Source organism: Glandiceps talaboti, chromosome 2 (assembly GCF_964340395.1).
Source record: "Glandiceps talaboti chromosome 2, keGlaTala1.1, whole genome shotgun sequence".
NCBI lineage: Eukaryota > Metazoa > Hemichordata > Enteropneusta > Spengelidae > Glandiceps > Glandiceps talaboti.
Genome location: NC_135550.1, coordinates 18,702,979 through 18,722,653, shown reverse-complemented (window position 1 = coordinate 18,722,653; position 19,675 = coordinate 18,702,979). Strand labels below are relative to the sequence as shown.

At 33.9% G+C, this 19,675-nt stretch overlaps 1 protein-coding gene across 1 annotated transcript in view; it reads left to right on the top strand.

Annotated features, from left to right (window-relative positions):
* The window catches only part of LOC144451142 (uncharacterized), a 31,305-nt gene extending 12,896 nt beyond the window's left edge, over positions 1-18,409 (top strand). The window contains exons 6-17 of the mRNA XM_078141925.1: positions 261-325; positions 432-523; positions 7,897-7,990; positions 8,982-9,147; positions 10,025-10,147; positions 10,959-11,088; positions 11,277-11,451; positions 12,017-12,259; positions 12,916-13,045; positions 15,476-15,574; positions 15,695-15,847; positions 16,449-18,409. Of these exons, the coding sequence (XP_077998051.1) occupies positions 261-325; positions 432-523; positions 7,897-7,990; positions 8,982-9,147; positions 10,025-10,147; positions 10,959-11,088; positions 11,277-11,451; positions 12,017-12,259; positions 12,916-13,045; positions 15,476-15,574; positions 15,695-15,847; positions 16,449-16,564 (1,586 nt within the window). The 3' untranslated portion in view covers positions 16,565-18,409. The remainder of the gene's footprint in view (positions 1-260; positions 326-431; positions 524-7,896; positions 7,991-8,981; positions 9,148-10,024; positions 10,148-10,958; positions 11,089-11,276; positions 11,452-12,016; positions 12,260-12,915; positions 13,046-15,475; positions 15,575-15,694; positions 15,848-16,448) is intronic.
* The last annotated feature ends 1,266 nt before the right edge of the window (positions 18,410-19,675 follow it).

Sequence of the window (19,675 nt, the reverse complement as noted above, 5' to 3'; positions counted from 1 at the left end):
TGCACTAACAATTGAAAGCAAATTGACCCATTTTATACTAAATGGAAGTTATATACTGCCTTGAACTTAAAAGGTCTGTCAATGGATAAAGATAACATGTTATCACATAAATGCATGCACATTTAACACTGCCATGGCATAAATATAACTGTTATAAATGCTTCTATTGTGACTGGGAGTATGTTCAAATGTACAAAGTAATTGGACACCTCTTAATAATGGGATAGTAATATTAATGTATCCATTTTGTGTTTCTGTAGGACTGGACCCATCCAAACACCTTGGTAAGACCATTGAAGACATTTACCCACACATGTGTGCAATGGTAAGTACCTTACAGCTCATTCAGGTTGTACAGTTTAGCATATGATTAGTACATTATGCCTTCATAGATATACAGTCAGTGTTGTTGGTATTCTTTCTGGTTACAGAAACTCAAGTATGGATTGAATGTATGTGGTGAGGGTGGTGAATATGAAACGTTTACATTGGACTGTCCACTGTTTAAGAAGAAACTTGTAGTGTAAGTATCAGTAAATGTTTTGTTGTTTGTCTCTTTCATATTCTTATAGTTATACTATAGACTTTCATCAGATTTTAGTGGCAGACTCAGCTCTGGCGAATTATCCCAAAGACTTGGTTCTCTGACTTCACATACTGGCTCAACACACAGTTTTGGTGAGGGTCATTGTCAATAAGCCAGATATGCTATCCTAACTAGCTTTCCTTGTTCTCTAGTTCAGATGTAAAAAAGCAAAATTAATCTGATTGGCTATAATATTGCACCATACTATGTCAGGGGTAGGTAACAAATATTAGTCTAGAGCACGATCGATATAGTGACAAGTACAAATATAAAAGTTGCGGGAAAATTCTACATAGTACCTGGTACAAGTCGTTTAGTTACGAGAAAAGTCTATATTGCGACGAACACAAAGTCCTGATTTTCGCAGCGTCCATTGCGTATTCAACATGGCGGCAAGTAACATCGACAATCCTGATGGTAAGAATCAGTCGATTTCTACTACTAAAAATCGAAAATACGTATTCCTATAGCGTGCGTTCTGGGAAGAATTGGTTGGAGGAACAACAGGGAAAATTTCATTGATCGATTCCACCGTTTGTGGGAGGAGTTAGCGAAAAACTTTTTCTACCGACGGACGTCCTATTCTAAAACACACGTCCCTATACGAATGCATGTACATACGTATATTGAACCACTGATCTTCTACCAGCGTACTGTGGGGTTCGTTAGCTGGCTGGCTGTAAATATTGTATGCTTTACATTTTACATAGAATTTGCAGGCAACATATGGGTTTGTTATTCCGTCTACATAAAATATAGTACTACTGTTAATATTGTACATGCATTCATATAGGGACGTGTGTTTAGAATAGGACATCTGTCGGTAGAAAAAGTTTTTCGCTAACTCCTCCCACAAACGATGGAATCGATCAATGAAATTTTCCCTGATGTTCCTCCAACCAATTCTTCCCAGAACGCACGCTACAGGAATACGTATTTTCGATTTTTAGTAGTAGAAATCGACTGATTCTTACCATCAGGATTGTCGATGTTACTTGCCGCCATGTTGAATACGCAATGGACGCTGGGAAAATCAGGACTTTGTGTTCGTCGCAATATAGACTTTTCTCGTAACTAAACGACTTGTACCAGGTACTATGTAGAATTTTCCCGCAACTTTTATTTTTGTACTTGTTACTATATCGATCGTGCTCTAGACTAATATTTGTTACCTACCCCTGTATGTGTACTGCTGCATATGATTTACCCACATGTGATTCAATACCATGCTGGGTGTGTACTGTGTCGATTGTTGCGTATTAAGTACATGTAATTATACCTAATAGTAAAAAAGTTTCAACCAAAAAAAAACCTGCACACAAAATGGGATATGTTAATCTAACCCTGAATTCCCAATAGCTTTTTAATAAAATAACTGTTATAATTAGCAATATTCATTGTTCTGAGTTTGTATGCATGCTTTCAATATTTCTCACTATCTCTCTGCTGGTAATGGTTCATATAGAATATGGGAAAGCTTGTCTCTTTCTTTGTCTCTGCCAAGGTCACAAATTCCTTCCATTGTAAATTGAACTTCATTTAAAAGTCTAAATTTCTACCTTGCTTTCGACATTATTTAAAGATTCAGTATGAAATACGCTATACAATGTATTATCAATTGTAGTGAACATTTCTTGACTATTTTGTAAGTACCAAATAAGAAGTACAGTAGTAGACAAACAAGTATTGCAAAATATTCATGTTCATCAAATATTCAGGTTTGAATTCAAAATTTGCATGTAACCTTGGTAACCTTAAAGTTGATGACCTTCTGACCAATAATTACAATTAATAATTATCAAACTACCACAACATTTCAAGACTGGTATTTTTTTCGTATATAAGACATTGTCACAATCCCAGAGGGAAATTCAGTAGAACTCTCCATGTATACCTCTAGATGTAAAAATAGTATTGGCCATCTGTCAGGTTTCATGTTATTTAGTATTGTAAATTTTGAGTGGCTAGACTAGAATAGTTAATATGCTAGTATTTTCTAGGCTCTCACCCTACAGTAATTCTCGGTACCGGAAATAGACTATTACTGCGCAGGTGCATCATTAAAATAAGGAAACATTGGTTTTTCTGGTCGACACCATAACTTGCTCTCCATGTGCTTCACTTGCATTAATCTAAGTGTGCATGAGAATAAGTAAACCTTCTTGTTCTATTTTGACCCCCTGGCATAAAGGGAAAAGCTAGTGCAGGTACCGAGAATGAATCAACCTTCTGTTCTATTTTGACCCTCTAGCATGAGGGAAAAAGCTATTGCAGGTACCAAGAGTAAATCAACCTTCTTGTCCAGTTTTTGACCCTCTAGCATTAGGGGGAAAAGCTCTTGTAGGTACTGAGAATTTTCAATTTTCAATATGGGTGAATAACGGGTACCGTTTAATTCAATTCAATGCAGTTCAATTCAATTTATCAGTTCCTTCAAATATAAAATACCACAAACATTAATTTAGATTATAGTCCCAATATTTTCCTCTGTTCGGTCTTGAAAAATACGAGCAAGAAACAAAATTGACATGAAAATTCCACAAGATAGTATGGTAGCATTAATTATCCTAATCCTAATATGCAAATTTTTTCATCCTGCACTACTAAAAGATGAAAGAAAGAAATGAAAATAGCCATAGTTGTATTGACATCAAATGTCTGGCAAGTCACTACATAATGAATCACTATAACACAATTTATCAGACATTTTCAATCTTAATAAATTATAAAAACCCTTTCAATTTCATGCAGATATCAAATTTCGCTCACTTTACAAACAACACACTTTGTTATATTATGCAAGTTTGTTTGTTGTTGTTGTTCTTTGTTGCCATGGAAATGTGTCACTCCAGTGCTTTCAAGTAATCTTAATATTGTACACTCCTGTGTTTAATTTCAGTTCATAACTTGTTTTCACTATCTTTAGTAATTGCACAGAACTTTTTCAATTTGTAGTTACAATTTTAATGTGTTGCTATATTGATTCTGATGATGGTTACTAATCCCTGCACTTGAAGGCTAAGTCTCTCTGAAATCATCATATCACATTACTGACATCACAGTTTCAAGTTCACAATCTGGGTGCAAGCCCATCTGATTTCCAGACAGTCTGAGGTCATTTGATATCATTGCAATCCATTACAAATACTTAGTGATCAGCTGTCTCTCTAATGTGAGCTTGTATGTTTTTAGTCTACATCCAAAGGTCATACCAAGATATCAAATGATTTCACCAGGTCCTGGTCATTGCCATTCATTCTGCTGTATGGCCTGCAGTACGTATTTATAGTGTATTTTAAAATGAAGCATTTAAAGGTATTGGGGCCAAAGAAGGTGACAATGTGAAAATATTACAAATTTGCATATATTAAATATTCATGTCTCAGATGACCATTTTTTGCAAACTTAGACTGGTCTCAGATGGATATTTTTTGCAAACTGAGACTCTTAGTTCATGGTCTCAGTTTAACGTTTTAGGTACCCTTTACATACCTCTAATAAGTAGTGTATATAATACTAAAAGTACCAAAAAGAAATAGAGATGTTATTCCCCAATAATTTTCTTTCGTCATCCGTGGAAAATACTCTGACAAAATTGTCAAGTTGATGATTGACACATCTGTTATATGTCGTGAATATTTTCTGGCTGAATGGAGAAAATATACTTGCACAAGCTTTGTCAATGAAATATATGTAATTAGGAAAATTATAGTGGCCATATGGATGAAAAATAGGTATTTATTTTGGATTATTAATTTATAAAACAATACTGTACTATGTTTGAAATATCAATGTGGAAAAGCATCACCCAAGTCTGCATTTGTACATCGATATATTTGCGAAAAGTTAAAAAAAAAAAAAAGTGAGTAAAATGTTTGTTATTGTACATAAAATAACCATAGACAGTGGAGAGGAGATCTCCTCTCCACTGTCTATGAAAAAACGAACACTTTACAACAGATTGAGTTACAAAACACAAGCTTGATATTATGTTGCTTCATACTATTTCCTCATATAGATTAACATGGTAATGTTTTTTTATCAAACAATCTAAATTAAATACACAATTTTGTTATGCACTTTAGATGACCCCACTTTGTCACTCAATCAATCAATCAAAGAGATTTATATAGTGCCAAACTCCACTACGCAGTAATGTTCAATGGCGCTTTACAAAAGTGTGGGTATATAGAGATGTCAGTAGGCTCTGCTAAACAGATAAGTCTTGATGCGCTTCTTAAAAATATCAAGGCTGGGGGACTGGTGCACTTCTAGAGGGACATTGTCCTCTATGAGATCTAAACAGGAATTGAAACTCTATACGTATTTCATGTATTTGACAAGTGCAACCTCTATCCATATTTGCATATCGTAACGTTTCAACTACTGGTAATATGATCACTTTATGAAACCTTATCAGCCAAAGAACTAGATCTCTCTATAGCCATGGATAGCATCTAAACTAAGAATCTCTAGATCTCTATATAGCCATGGATAGCATCTAAACTAAGAATCTCTAGATCTCTATATAGCCATGGATAGCATCTAAACTAAGAATCTCTAGATCTCTATATAGCCATGGACAGCATCTAAACTAAGAATCTCTAGATCTCTCTATAGCCATGGATAGCATCTAAACTAAGAATCTCTAGATCTCTATATATAGCCATGGATAGCATCTAAACTAAGAATCTCTAGATCTCTATATAGCCATGGATAGCATCTAAACTAAGAATCTCTAGATCTCTATATAGCCATGGACAGCATCTAAACTAAGAATCTCTAGATCTCTCTATAGCCATGGACAGCATCTAAACTAAGAATCTCTAGATCTCTATATAGCCATGGATAGCATCTAAACTAAGAATCTCTAGATCTCTATATAGCCATGGATAGCATCTAAACTAAGAATCTCTAGATCTCTCTATAGCCATGGATAGCATCTAAACTAAGAATCTCTAGATCTCTCTATAGCCATGGATAGCATCTAAACTAAGAATCTCTAGATCTCTATATAGCCATGGATAGCATCTAAACTAAGAATCTCTAGATCTCTATATAGCCATGGACAGCATCTAAACTAAGAATCTCTAGATCTCTCTATAGCCATGGATAGCATCTAAACTAAGAATCTCTAGATCTCTATATAGCCATGGATAGCATCTAAACTAAGAATCTCTAGATCTCTATATAGCCATGGATAGCATCTAAACTAAGAATCTCTAGATCTCTCTATAGCCATGGATAGCATCTAAACTAAGAATCTCTAGATCTCTATATAGCCATGGATAGCATCTAAACTAAGAATCTCTAGATCTCTATATAGCCATGGATAGCATCTAAACTAAGAATCTCTAGATCTCTCTATAGCCATGGATAGCATCTAAACTAAGAATCTCTAGATCTCTCTATAGCCATGGATAGCATCTAAACTAAGAATCTCTAGATCTCTCTATAGCCATGGATAGCATCTAAACTAAGAATCTCTAGATCTCTCTATAGCCATGGATGGCATCTAAACTAAGAATCTCTAGATCTCTATATAGCCATGGACAGCATCTAAACTAAGAATCTCTAGATCTCTCTATAGCCATGGATAGCATCTAAACTAAGAATCTCTAGATCTCTATATAGCCATGGATAGCATCTAAACTAAGAATCTCTAGATCTCTATATAGCCATGGACAGCATCTAAACTAAGAATCTCTAGATCTCTATATAGCCATGGATAGCATCTAAACTAAGAATCTCTAGATCTCTATATAGCCATGGACAGCATCTAAACTAAGAATCTCTAGATCTCTCTATAGCCATGGACAGCATCTAAACTAAGAATCTCTAGATCTCTCTATAGCCATGGATAGCATCTAAACTAAGAATCTCTAGATCTCTATATAGCCATGGACAGCATCTAAACTAAGAATCTCTAGATCTCTCTATAGCCATGGATAGCATCTAAACTAAGAATCTCTAGATCTCTATATAGCCATGGATAGCATCTAAACTAAGAATCTCTAGATCTCTATATAGCCATGGACAGCATCTAAACTAAGAATCTCTAGATCTCTATATAGCCATATGGATAGCATCTAAACTAAGAATCTCTAGATCTCTCTATATAGCCATGGATAGCATCTAAACTAAGAATCTCTAGATCTCTCTATATAGCCATGGATAGCATCTAAACTAAGATTCTCTAGATCTCTCTATATAGCCATGGATAGCATCTAAACTAAGAATCTCTAGATCTCTATATAGCCATGGATAGCATCTAAACTAAGAATCTCTAGATCTCTATATAGCCATGGATAGCATCTAAACTAAGATTCTCTAGATCTCTCTATATAGCCATGGATAGCATCTAAACTAAGAATCTCTAGATCTCTATATAGCCCTGGATAGCATCTAGACTAACAATCTCGAGCTCTCTATAGCCATGGATAGCATCTAAACTAAAAAGTTCTACTAAGTTCTAGACGAACAATATCAGTAAACTGCTATAAAGTCACTTCAGATATTGCAAAAGTATAGAAACAGATGTAGAAATAATCATCACAACAAATGGATGTTGTAAAAAATACTTGTATGTTTGAATGATATAAAAATGTTTTATGCGAAACTTTTAATTTGTTACACACATCTATTTATGGCAAAAGAATACACATATGAGGGTATGCACAATTTCATGAATTGTACAAAATGGTCGTATGGATGAACATTTGGTACTATTTTGGCTTTTTAATTTATAAAACATTTGCATCATGCAGCCTAAGTAAATCAATATGAAACAACATTTGCCAAGTTGTTGTTTGTAACTCAATAAATGGCAAAAAGATTAATATGTATGACTGTGCAATCACAACTTTTTACATTTCTTTTTAGCTTTTTTGCAATGTAATGAGTTGCATACAAGGACTTGGTCTATGCTGTTTCAGATTTATTTTTCAAATAGGAAGATATGATGAAATTGTTTTATAAATGAAAAATCAAAAATAAATACCAAATCCTCATCCATATGGCCACTTTAAGACAATACCCTAATTAGTATGATGCTGTGCAATAATATTCTTGTCTTTTGATTCAGAAGAAAAATACTACACTGTCTGAATAAGAAATTTCAAGGTCATTATGAAGCAGGATTTTTCCTAAAAAATTACCATTTTGAAAATCATTTGTTTGGAAACAGAGCATTTTTCAAAGGCAGCATCAATATATACCAACCATAAATCACTGTTGAATTGTAAACTTTGACCTTTGACCTTAGAAGTAACACTCTTTTTTATTCCTGAATTTTTTATTCATGTTTACAGATATGAAACTGTGAAAGTTACTCACTCTGATAACCCCATCACACCAGTTGCATACCTGAAACTGACGAATGTTGGATTGGAAGAGAAATCTGTCGTAAGTTATCAAATATTAGTCTAAATCCATCTTTGTGGCATATTTTAATGTAGTTCATTTTCATCTGTTTAGGCAAAAATTTAAAAATATGCGTGTTTCTGATAACATGACTTCAGAAAATAGGGTAAGTAAGTTGTGGTTTTATTTTAATTTCCAGTTTTTTTAATTACTTTGATGAGATACTTGTTGGTCACAATACTTCCGTAACACTGAGTTGATGAGGTGTAAAAGAAGTAAATGAAGACAATTTTGTGATTCAGAAGTAGACAAACACAATATACAGACTGTGCTGTTATAGGCTGAAATGACATCATTCCTCTCTGGAATGTGATTTTTTTAAAAAGTAACCAAAGATACTTTGGTAAGAAAATATACAGGGAAATAGAAGTAAATTGTCATAATTTTACCTTTTTGCATGTAAAAAATGTTTAGGGTTCAGCCTAGGGTCAGCCAGGTTATCGGAAACACACTTTTTTTTTTCTTTTTTTTTTCTTTTTTTTTCTTTTTTTTTTTTTTTTTTTTTTTGGGGGGGGGGGGGGGGGGGGGGGGGGTTGGCTGGCTTATGAGACCATGCAGTGTTTCCTGATCAAAATACAGCAGTTACCTTTTCTTATCACTTGTTTTGTATTATTGCCATAATTTGCTTTTTTGTTGTTGTTGTTGTTTTGGGGGGGAGTGTCCCATACATATTTTAGATGGCATAGTATATAAGATAGAACTATGTAAAGTCATTATGGTCATTATTCCTTAATCTACATGTTGGTGGTCTAAACCTTCCTGCTGCCAGTTGTTTCATTTTGGGTCATTGCTCAATCAATTGCAAGCTTAGTGTTGAACCACCACTATGTCTCAGCCAATCCAGCTGTATAAACGGGGACCTGTGATAGGGCAGAGATTGTTATGTGAAGGATTTACGTACAAATTTCAAACCTTGTGTTTGTACATCATTGTAATGATCTCTATGTCCTGTGTTGTTGAATCTTCATGTTAGGATGTGATTCTCAGCATGCAGGAGCGAATACAGGGGCTACAAATGAAAACAAGCCGTCAATTACATCAAGAACTCATCCTGACTAATGAACCACAGGAAGAACTACAACCTGGACCAATAGCATGGACTCCTTCAATCAAAACTAACACATGGCAACAAAAGACAGGTACCAGCATAAAATGAATATTGAATGAATGCTGACTCAAGAATCTTTTTCATTTCCAAATCTTAATTATTCCTTCTGTGGATCCGGAATTTTAATTTTTGTGAATATTTAGTGATAAAATTTGTTTGCAATAATGTCACCAGATAGTTACTTGTCTAACGTCAATCTCAATATGTTACTTACTGCTTTGACTCAATATCACTTGATATCACTCACACCACATTTGAATGTTATGTTTCAATGTTATCATTATGTTAAAACACATTTTGTTTATGTGTTATAGAAATTGGCCATTTCATGCACTGAATAATTTTTCTTTACCAATTTCATGACTTGGGTAGCAAGATTGCCCACTTCATGAACTGTTCAATTTAACCTACCCATTTCATAAAATGGACAGATTGGGTGTAATATAGTGTAACACATATATATTACAGTTTATATGTATGCCGTTGAGGGCGCTCTATAGGTTATTACCCAGGAACACGTCCACCAACCTTTAATCCCATGCTACGTTTTTGACTGGTACAATTTATATCACTTTGTTAACTCAAATTTATCTTTCACTTGAGGATTGGAAACATTTTGTAAGCAGGGGAAATAGAGACACATTTATCGACCCCCATCTTTTAATAGGTTTTTTTTCAGGTGAAAAAGTGGACTCGTACGTGTGTCAGAATTTTTCATGAAATATAGTGACCCAGTTGGGCAGTGTAAATATCCCTGTTTCTACTAAAGGGAGTATTGTTTCCCGTGGCCAATGATTTGTAGTTGTGATGGTTCAAAAAAAACTATCCAATGATTATCTTATTTATGGAAGCTTGGCTTTTGTGTTGTTTTTTTAATAACATATCAAATAATCACTCTTTAAATTCAGGTTTGTCTGGGGAGCTGACATGTAAACATTACAATGGTTATCTATGTGTGTCAGGAATCACTGCTACAGGAGACGAGGTTGATCTTAGTACTCTCACAACAACCGCCATGGATCAACTCAAAGGTACATTTTATATTATTTTAATAAAATTACGATCATAAATATTATACATCCCATACCCATATCATTTTGTTTCAGATATTGTTGACTATAAAATTTTACTATCCTTGTGATATCGGATGGTAAATATGATATTTCTTACTTGATAAGAAACAAATAATTGTTATAGCCCAGAGACATGTCTTGGTGTGTACTATCTCAAGAAGCTGTCTACACCAAGTCAAGGGGGGTTTTTTTTGCCCTTGGAAATACAGTAACCTGTTTTGAATTTGCAATGATCTCCAACAGCTGTTAAATCTAAGTGGATATTATGTAAATCTATAAATGTACTTGGTAGCCCCCAAGTGACTTTAATTGGGAGGATAGCTAGTCTATTGCAAGTGCCTGAAGATCCACAGCTGTTGGTCGGAATGTCCAAATCAGATCATATTTCTGTGCTTCCAAGGGCAAATGTCTTGACTTTGTGGAGAGAGAGCTTCTTGACATTGTAACACCAAGACAAGTCTGTGAGCTATGATTCTTGATAAATACTACCAAAATACTAGTCACGGAGCATCACTTCCATTGTTATGACAGTTGACCACTAATAATTATTCAAAAAAGTTTTGACTACCGGTAAAATATCAATCCATACCCAAAGGGTACCATACTCATACATGTATTTGTGATTGTAAATTGATTCAGTTTTGTAATCAAACTTTGCAGGAGTACTTCACACAAAGTCATAAATCAGCCTTCTACCACTGTAATCATCCATTCCCATACTTTTGATCGATCGCTTACAGTAAATATCATCTGATATTTCTTTTGACAGGCACATTACACAACAATGGAATGGATATGTCACACATCTTTCTTGTTCACCTTTACGTCAAAAACATGGCAAAGTTTGTGGAGATCAACTCGGTGTATCGCCAGTATTTTACTATCAATCCACCTGCTAGGTATGTATAAAACTGGTAACCTGGCGAAGTTAAGATTTAGAGTGTCATGGAAGATTGTTCCATAATAAGAATGTTGATGTATTATATGCAGTCACTTCCAATACTTAGTAGACAAGTTTTATCAGTTGTTGAATTTACCATGCAATATTAATCCAACTGCATTGTGACACAATGATTTTCTTTTACAGGGTTTGTGTACAAGCTGCGTTGCCTGGCAACACTCAACTACAAATAGACTACCAGGCACACAGAGCTACAGACCCTAACACAATAGATATTGTGATGGCAAGGAATACAATGCATGTCCAGAGTCTGTCTCACTGGGCACCAGCAAACATAGGTCCATACAGCCAAGCTACTCAGGTAAGAGAAACAACATGAGTTGCAACTTTCAATGTACTACATAAGAACAAGTATTTCATGGTTTTTTTGTAAAACTTCTGTTAATCATGCATACACACCCAGACAAAGCCTAAAGAATGATCTGTTAAAAACGAGCTGTCTTAATATGGAAGGGGGAGGGGGGCAAGAGTAGCTGCTGTTCAGATGTAAGAGATCAGAGTTTAAGAATTGTGTTACTTACTATCATGAATTTAAAGATATATATTAGACACAGTGATTTTTTCAATAGTCCAATTTTTTTTTCAGAAAACTTGACCAACATTTGAAACTAGTATCCTACAAAGTATCATGTAAATTAGACAATATGCCTGACTATATATATAAACCTTATATCGTAAATCATGAATGTATATATACAGTGTGTTGCTGATGGGAAGGAGGGATATGTACTAGAGAGTATATGGAAGATCTAGCAATGATTGGGTTTGCACCATAAATGAAATGGACTTTGATATAGCAAAATTAGGTTTTTCAACACATTGTCAGTGAAATTTTCTATTTGACATGACAACATTTCATGTTTCAGATTGGCAATGCATATTTCTTGGCTGGCCAGATTGGTATGTGTCCTGCAAATCTAGAGCTGATAGAGGGCGGTATACATCCCCAAGCTAGGTTGTCAGTTCGTAGCGTGGGCAGAGTTCTGGAGGCAATGAATCCAAAGTTGGACATTTCATCGGCAATGCAGGTTGTCTGTTATGTCACACATCAAAATTTTATACCGGTTGCGGAAAAAGAATGGATGTATGCATTAGAACGCACAGAAATGGTATGTGAAAGTAAAGTAAAGAAATAAATCTCAACCTTTTTAAATGATTAGATCGTACACCAACAGAACAGTATGTGTTCACTTTATGTCAGTGGGTGCACAAACAGCAAGAGTTGACTTATTACATGGTGGAGTAGAAGATATCAGTCGTAAAGTAAAGATCTAAGAATCAAGCAAAAGATAAGAAGTTATAAATAAATGATGATATAACTAAAATGCCAAAAGAAGAACAAAATGAAACACATAATTTCAAATTATAAAATGCCAACTGCCACAGCTCCAATCTTCAAAAAAACAAAATAAGTATATTCTCTCTTCTTTTTTTTTAAAGTTGGATATTGTAGGAATGTAAATCATTATTTTTGCTGGGTTTTAAAACATCTTTATTCATTTATGAGAGACAGTCTCAGCTTCTCTGTAATTCCCTTTTCAATCCCACACACACTGTATGTTATAAATCATTGATTCAATTGATACCATAGGATTTGAATTTTTAATAAGCATGTTCATCTTTTAACCCATTTTGGTCAGTTTTACTACCAACTATATTTTCAGTTAAGCGTAGAGCTAACGTAAATCACCGTCTGTCATTATTTTGATTGACAGTTGTTTATTTATTTGATGGTATTAATTTAATTTTTTTTTTTACATTACAGAGAGATGGTTACTCTGGTGAAGAGTGCGCCACCAGTGGTGTGATCACATATATAGTTGTACCAAGTTTACCAAAGAAGGCATTGATAGAATGGCACGTCATTGCTCATTCAAACAAACCAACCTGGAAATGTAAGTTGAATGTCTAAATCAGATTTTATTCTAGTAATATGGAAAGTGTGTGATTTAATGAACATATTAAAGAAAAAAAGTATATATTGACTGAGATGATGACGTAGCTTGTGTGGTCGGTCGGAGGGAGGGGGTGCACAAATGCTACAAAAAATTTTAAAATAGGGGTCAATAGTCTATATTTCAGCCAGAAACTGGAGGTTGAAATGTCTACATTCAGCCAGACAATAGAAGTCAAACATCTTGAAAAAATTTTGAAAATCTTTGAAACTGCCCTATCCATAATATGGAATCAAAAAGTTTTATATGCATTCAAAGAGGGGATCAAACCCTGAACCTCTCCATACTGCTTAAAAAGTGTACAAAGTCTACATGAGTCAAACAAAGAAAGGAGGGGTTCAAAACCACAGTACATATGTATAAACCATATCTATGTGAATACCCACCTCTGGAGCTAGTGTTCACCAAGCGACCGTATTGTAGGTATTGAAATAGGAAGAAAAAGTAAAACCAAGATTACCTTTAAATGAAAGAATTTGTAGCAGTTGTAATAGTAATGAAATAGATGATGAATTTCATTTATTATTTTCATGTGATGTGCATAGATCTGATAGAACCATTTTATTTAAGAGTTGCAATTTAAATAATTGTATTTTTTCTATTGCAGAGAAAGAAAAAATATTAAAACTAATATTGGAATATAATTATTTAGATATGGCAATATTTTTAAGAAACACTGCTACATGCTATACCCTCCAGTCATTCCATGTACAAGTTAAACAATTTTTGTAAATTGTTCATACAATACAGTTTTGTATTATTTGTGAATTGTAATACCATACACCACACTCTCTGATAGTGTGAGTTGGCGGTACTAAAAGAATTGATTCAAATTGAATTAGTGTTCACTGTATGAAAAAATGTAATTTGCAAAAAAAAAAATGTTGCTCAGTTATGCCATCTCTACTTAGGTATGATATTGAAAATTATTGCCCAGTTATGCAAATTAATTTGTGTACCTATAGGTATGATATTGAAAATTATTGCCCAGTTATGCAAATTAATCTGTGTACCTATAGGTATGATATTAAAAGTTATTAACCAGTTGTAGAATGTGTATGTGTATCTGGGTATGATGTTGAAAGTTATTACACAATTATAGAATATGTACGTAGGTATAATATTAAAATGTATTGCCTTGAAATGCGTTCATTCCATATTACAAAGGATATCGTAATAGTAAGCTGAGATTTAGTATCTATATAAAAAGGCTAATAAATGACATAATACATGTAAAGTCTTTTTCAAATGTGACAGCAGCTAATATAGATATGAGAGTGATTGTTTTATTACTCATCAAAACACACTGTGATATTAATGACAGCATGCAGCTGGTTATTCAAACAAAGCCAACACTTGATGTATATACATCTGTGAATAACTTGTCATTCAGCCACCAGGATGCTATTTTTACAGTCGAGCAGGGGATTATGAGTTAACTGTTAGTTTACAGCTTGTACTGCCAAACATAGACCTGGACCTATAGAACTAGGTTCATTCCAGGGTCTGGAGAGTATTGACTGGATAATAATGTGTTGTTATGTAAATTGCTGTACAATGTGTCAATGGTTTGATAGCATGTACAATGAGTAACACTGAAGTAAAACACTTTCTCTTTATGCTCCACTAGTTCTCAGCATCCATATCAAGTGTTAAAGTATACTGTTTCAATTGGTTTATTTTCAAACCTAGCATGTGGCCTTTCTAATGTGGTCTATTAGTAAATGAAACAGTATACTATTACACTTGATATAGATGCTATAAATGATTGTGGTACATACAGAAAACACTTTACTTTGGTGTTATGGGTTACACTTGATATGGATGCTATGAACGATTGTGGTACATACAGAAAACACTTTACTTTGGTGTTATGGGTTGTACTTGATATGGATGCTATGAACGATTGTGGTACATACAGAAAATGCTTTACTTTGGTGTTATGGGTTGTACTTGATATGGATGCTATAAATGATTGTGGTACATACAGAAAACACTTTACTTTGGTGTTATGGGTTGTATAAGATTTACCATAATAATTGACAACACATGTATGACATTTATAGGCATCAATGAGATGCAAATGTTATTAATAGTAGTCACAGTGGTGAAATCATCTGACATTTTGAAGTACAACCATTTTACAAAATGTTTTGAAGTGTGACCCAAAGCCTTTTACAAATGAAGGAGGGGAGTATAATGATGACCAGTCCATGTGTAATAGTATTAAACACCACAGATATTTCAGTCCTCAAAGGGGAAGTGTGATGAAACACATAAATGAAAATAAAGAGTTACCCCATTGATATCCGAGGATTATTCAGCTTGCTGTTGTAGAAATCAGTCATAATTATTTGTGATTTCTTGTAGATTCCCAACGGAGGCCTACAGACTGGAGTAATTATACACTTACTTGTGAGACATGTTACAGTCTGGATGATTCTCTTGGGGCAATGCAAGTATCAGTAGGTCAGTGTATTTACTAGAATCAAATATATTCTCCAAATTCACTGTAAATTTTAAAATCGGAATTATTTTTGCAATGTCTTGGAATTACACTAATTTTGTCAAATGGTATCTCCTATCCAGAGGTAACTAGGGATGGTGAAGACCTTAATCTCCAGGAGATGACTAAGAAACTTTTAGATGTCGTACGAAAAGAAGGGTTGCCATGGAAACAGATGATGGTACTCAGGATTTTCTACCACAGCGATGTATTCAAGCATGGAGAGCTTTACAGCAGTGAGTGTTAACTATTGATTATTTTTGTCTATTAGATGTATTTGAAAGTGGAAGTGCTGGAATGAAGTTTATTTCCTGACTGAGAATTAGCCCCTTTGTGCTTTGAGTTCTTCAGTGATTGTCCAGGATCCTGGCTTTAAGAGAATGAAACATTTAGTTTCAAAGCTGTTTTCCCTTTTCCATTTACAGTCTGGGTGTTGTTATACAACTTTTTAATTCAGGAAATAGCTTGATTTAGATACGTATGAATAGCAGATTCCTTTGTGTATTTGTTATATACAGTTTACAATCGTTGTATCATGTATTACTTTGATCCAAATCAAAAGAGTAGAAAAAAGGTACAAGAAAAAAAATACTATTTTAGGCAAATTGTGACAGTTGGAAACTAGTATTGAGTACATGACACAACATTTTACATTTAATGTGTAATTCATGATTGTTGAATTCTAAATATCAGTTTTCCTCCAACTTTTTCTGTAAGTTTCTTTTTTGATAATTAAATTACTTCGGCACAAGTTTCGATAATTTCCAGCATCTAACATCATTTTTCTTTAAAAATTTTAATTTAAGGAAAATGTGATTGTGTTTTTACTATTTCTAGCTTTTGAGGAATGTTTGGAGGAAGTGAGTGAAGATATGCCCGCTTTCAGCTTGGTTCCAGCAGTGGGTCTTAGAGGCAGAAATGTGCTGTCTGTATGCTGCTGGATGCAGGGATAAGTAACAAACAGTGACAAGATGTAACACCAGCCCTATACGTAATGTGCAACTTACAGTGAAATTATTTTATCCTATCCTCATCCCTTCTTACTCCACCTCAAAACAAATAAATAAAATATTTCACAGACAATATGGTATTACCCAAATAGTGACCTGAAAGGTCCAGTTCGGCTTTAGATTAAAATGTAGGTTACAATATTTCAAACATGTTGTGATCAACTTTGATATTGTATGAGTTAAGTATCAAATGAAATATTGTGAATATTTTATGCTTTTAATAACCAGGCAAGATTTATGCTGCATATTTAAAAAGTCGCTGCTTTCTACTTTCAATTCTACTTTCGGAAGCGTATACTTAACCATCACTTGCAACTAACTGAACTCAAACCTGGTATTAAGATATACTTAGTAACTTATAAACAGAATTTTTTTATATGTATAAAAAAAATGTTGAGGAATCCATACAATTGTAATGTCATAGATAGAAGGCATGCATAGACATTAACGTTATACTAGAATATGGTAGTTTAATCAAAGTTCTATACATTAAGTATTTTCATTCGAGTAAAAGTTTTTATAAACTCAGCTTGTGCCACTTTAAATTTTGGATTTAGGATTAAAAATCTTGGTGTGACAAAACAGCTGTTTTGAAGAACTACAGAAAGAGTTGGTCCACTGAAGAAATAAAATAATCCTATTTCATTATTGTGGTGTCACTGATGAGATTACATTGATAAAGAGTACCTGGGATGTGTCGTGACACATTTATTATATTTAAATAAGATGGCAGAAAAAAAAGAGCCGTGCTTTGTTTTCTTCCATTTCTGAAGAAGATATATCAATGCTAGTACTGGATAGCTGTACAAAATAAGAAATTAACAACACATGTGAAAAAGTGGTCCGGTTTATGTGAATTATTCAAAAACTTGTAATCTGCCTTTTCTTGCTTGAAATGTACCCCTTTGTGAGTCCAAATGGCAATAAAGAAAAAAAATAATTCTGAAATACAAAAAAAAAGAGTACCTGTGATTGAAACCCTGGCCTTTAATACCAGATGTCAGTTATCAAAGAATCAAGTTCAGGGTGTCAAGGTTGGCTTAAAGTACTCAAAGTGCCACAAGAAATGTTAGTATGTAAAGTTTGTAGTTGTATGTCACACTCATAGATAATAGATAATATATATATATTGGGTCAAAAGACCTCAAGAAATACTTGAAATATATGTGGTTATAAGGTTTAGAACAAACAAAAAAAGGACTTTTGAACTAGTATTTGTAGGATTGAGAAGTTTGTGTAGTGTATGTTTGATTTGAAATGTCAGATTTTTAACACAACTGACCAAAGGTTCAAAAGGGATCTATGAAAATGCTTATCTGTATACTATATATAATAGCTGCCCAAGACCATGTCAGGAGCAACAGCAAACACCAATGGCATTTGTCAAAAGAAATCTAGTTATGAGTGTTCAAGGAAATAAGCTTTGATGGATGAAAATGGTAACCACAATCATGGCAATTAACTACAACTTAAAAAATAGAGTATTTTTGTTGTATGACATATAAACATATGAGTGTTCGTGCCTTCAATTGAACATTCCTAAAAGGAAGACATAAATCCATGACTCATAAAGTGAAATTTTTGTTTTGTTTTTGACTGGTAAGAAATAATCAAACTCATGACACTGATAAAGTTACTTAATCAGATTGCAACCCTTAATTGTAATCATTGCTATTTCGAATTCTCGGACCTCAATATGAAATAGCAACCATTGACTAAAATAACAGCCACAGACTTTACACTGTTATAGTTATGTTTATTTTTGAGTACTAGATGAAATAAAACTATTATTGGCAAGTGTCAGTTTATTTTGCTATTGTGTAGTTTAACATTGCTAAATTTTTATCATGAACCCATATTGGATTAAACTTTAAACATAACTAGATCCTCTCTCTCTCTGTCTCTCTCTCTCTTTCTGTCTCTCTCTCTCTGTCTCTCTCTGTCTCTCTCGCTCCTCTCTCTCTCTCTCGCTCTCTCTCTCTCTCTCTCTCTCTCTCTCTCTCTCTCTCTCTCTCTCTCTCTCTCTCTCTCTCTCTCTCTCTCTCTCTCTCGCTCTCTCTTTCTATCTCTATATCACTCCATTCAGTAAAAAATATGTCACTGTTCATTTAATTCTCATGGTGTGTTTTCTGTGTCAGTTTTTGTATTCACAAGGTATGTACATTCCATACACTTTTCCATCTATAATACATACATCATTCACAAATTCTTTACTTTTGAACTGTGCTCAGACTTGGTGTCCCCATGTTATTGAGTCAAGTCATAAAGACATCAATGAAATATTGAATTACTTTCTCATATTATTATTAAAATCAACTTTACGACATCAGTGAAATTAAGAGCCATGTAACATTCTGAACTTGTCTAATAAAATGAATAGATAAATGGCTTTATTCCATCAAGAGTTTCAAACACAATTAACACACAAATTTGAAAACTGTATTAATTTGATCTGAGGAACTACCTGGTTATTTTATTTTGCAACAGATCATGTAAACTAAAAATGACAAACTATAGGGGACACCGTATATTATATACCTCTGCCAATGCTAAAGCAGTTCTCCGGTTGAAAACCTAACCGCCAACGGTAGTAACATTTTAGTTACCATGGTAACCATGCATATCTTGGGAAGTCATTAGATTCATTACTCACTGAACTCCATGGATACATATAATTTTTATGCCATCTTGACTCCTTTTCATGATTTTGCACAAGTGGGCTTTAATTTTTTTGTCTCGGTCACTACAGTAACTATGGTAACTAACAGTCACAGTGAAACCCAACACTGTCTAATGCTCCTTGGCAGAGATAATTATCAAGATTATTTGTTCATCTATACAAATAGATATTAGATAGACTTTCATCAGGGTTAATCATCCTTCAAGCACTATACATAATTTAAAATTGTATAGTCAGATACAAAATGTTTACAAACAATGTTTTGACCCACAAACTATAAAAGTTCCAGTCTCATGAATAATATACATAGAAGCTGTCCATGTGAATGTTAGTCCTGGCAACCCGGATTATGTTGTCATTCCAATTATGAAATA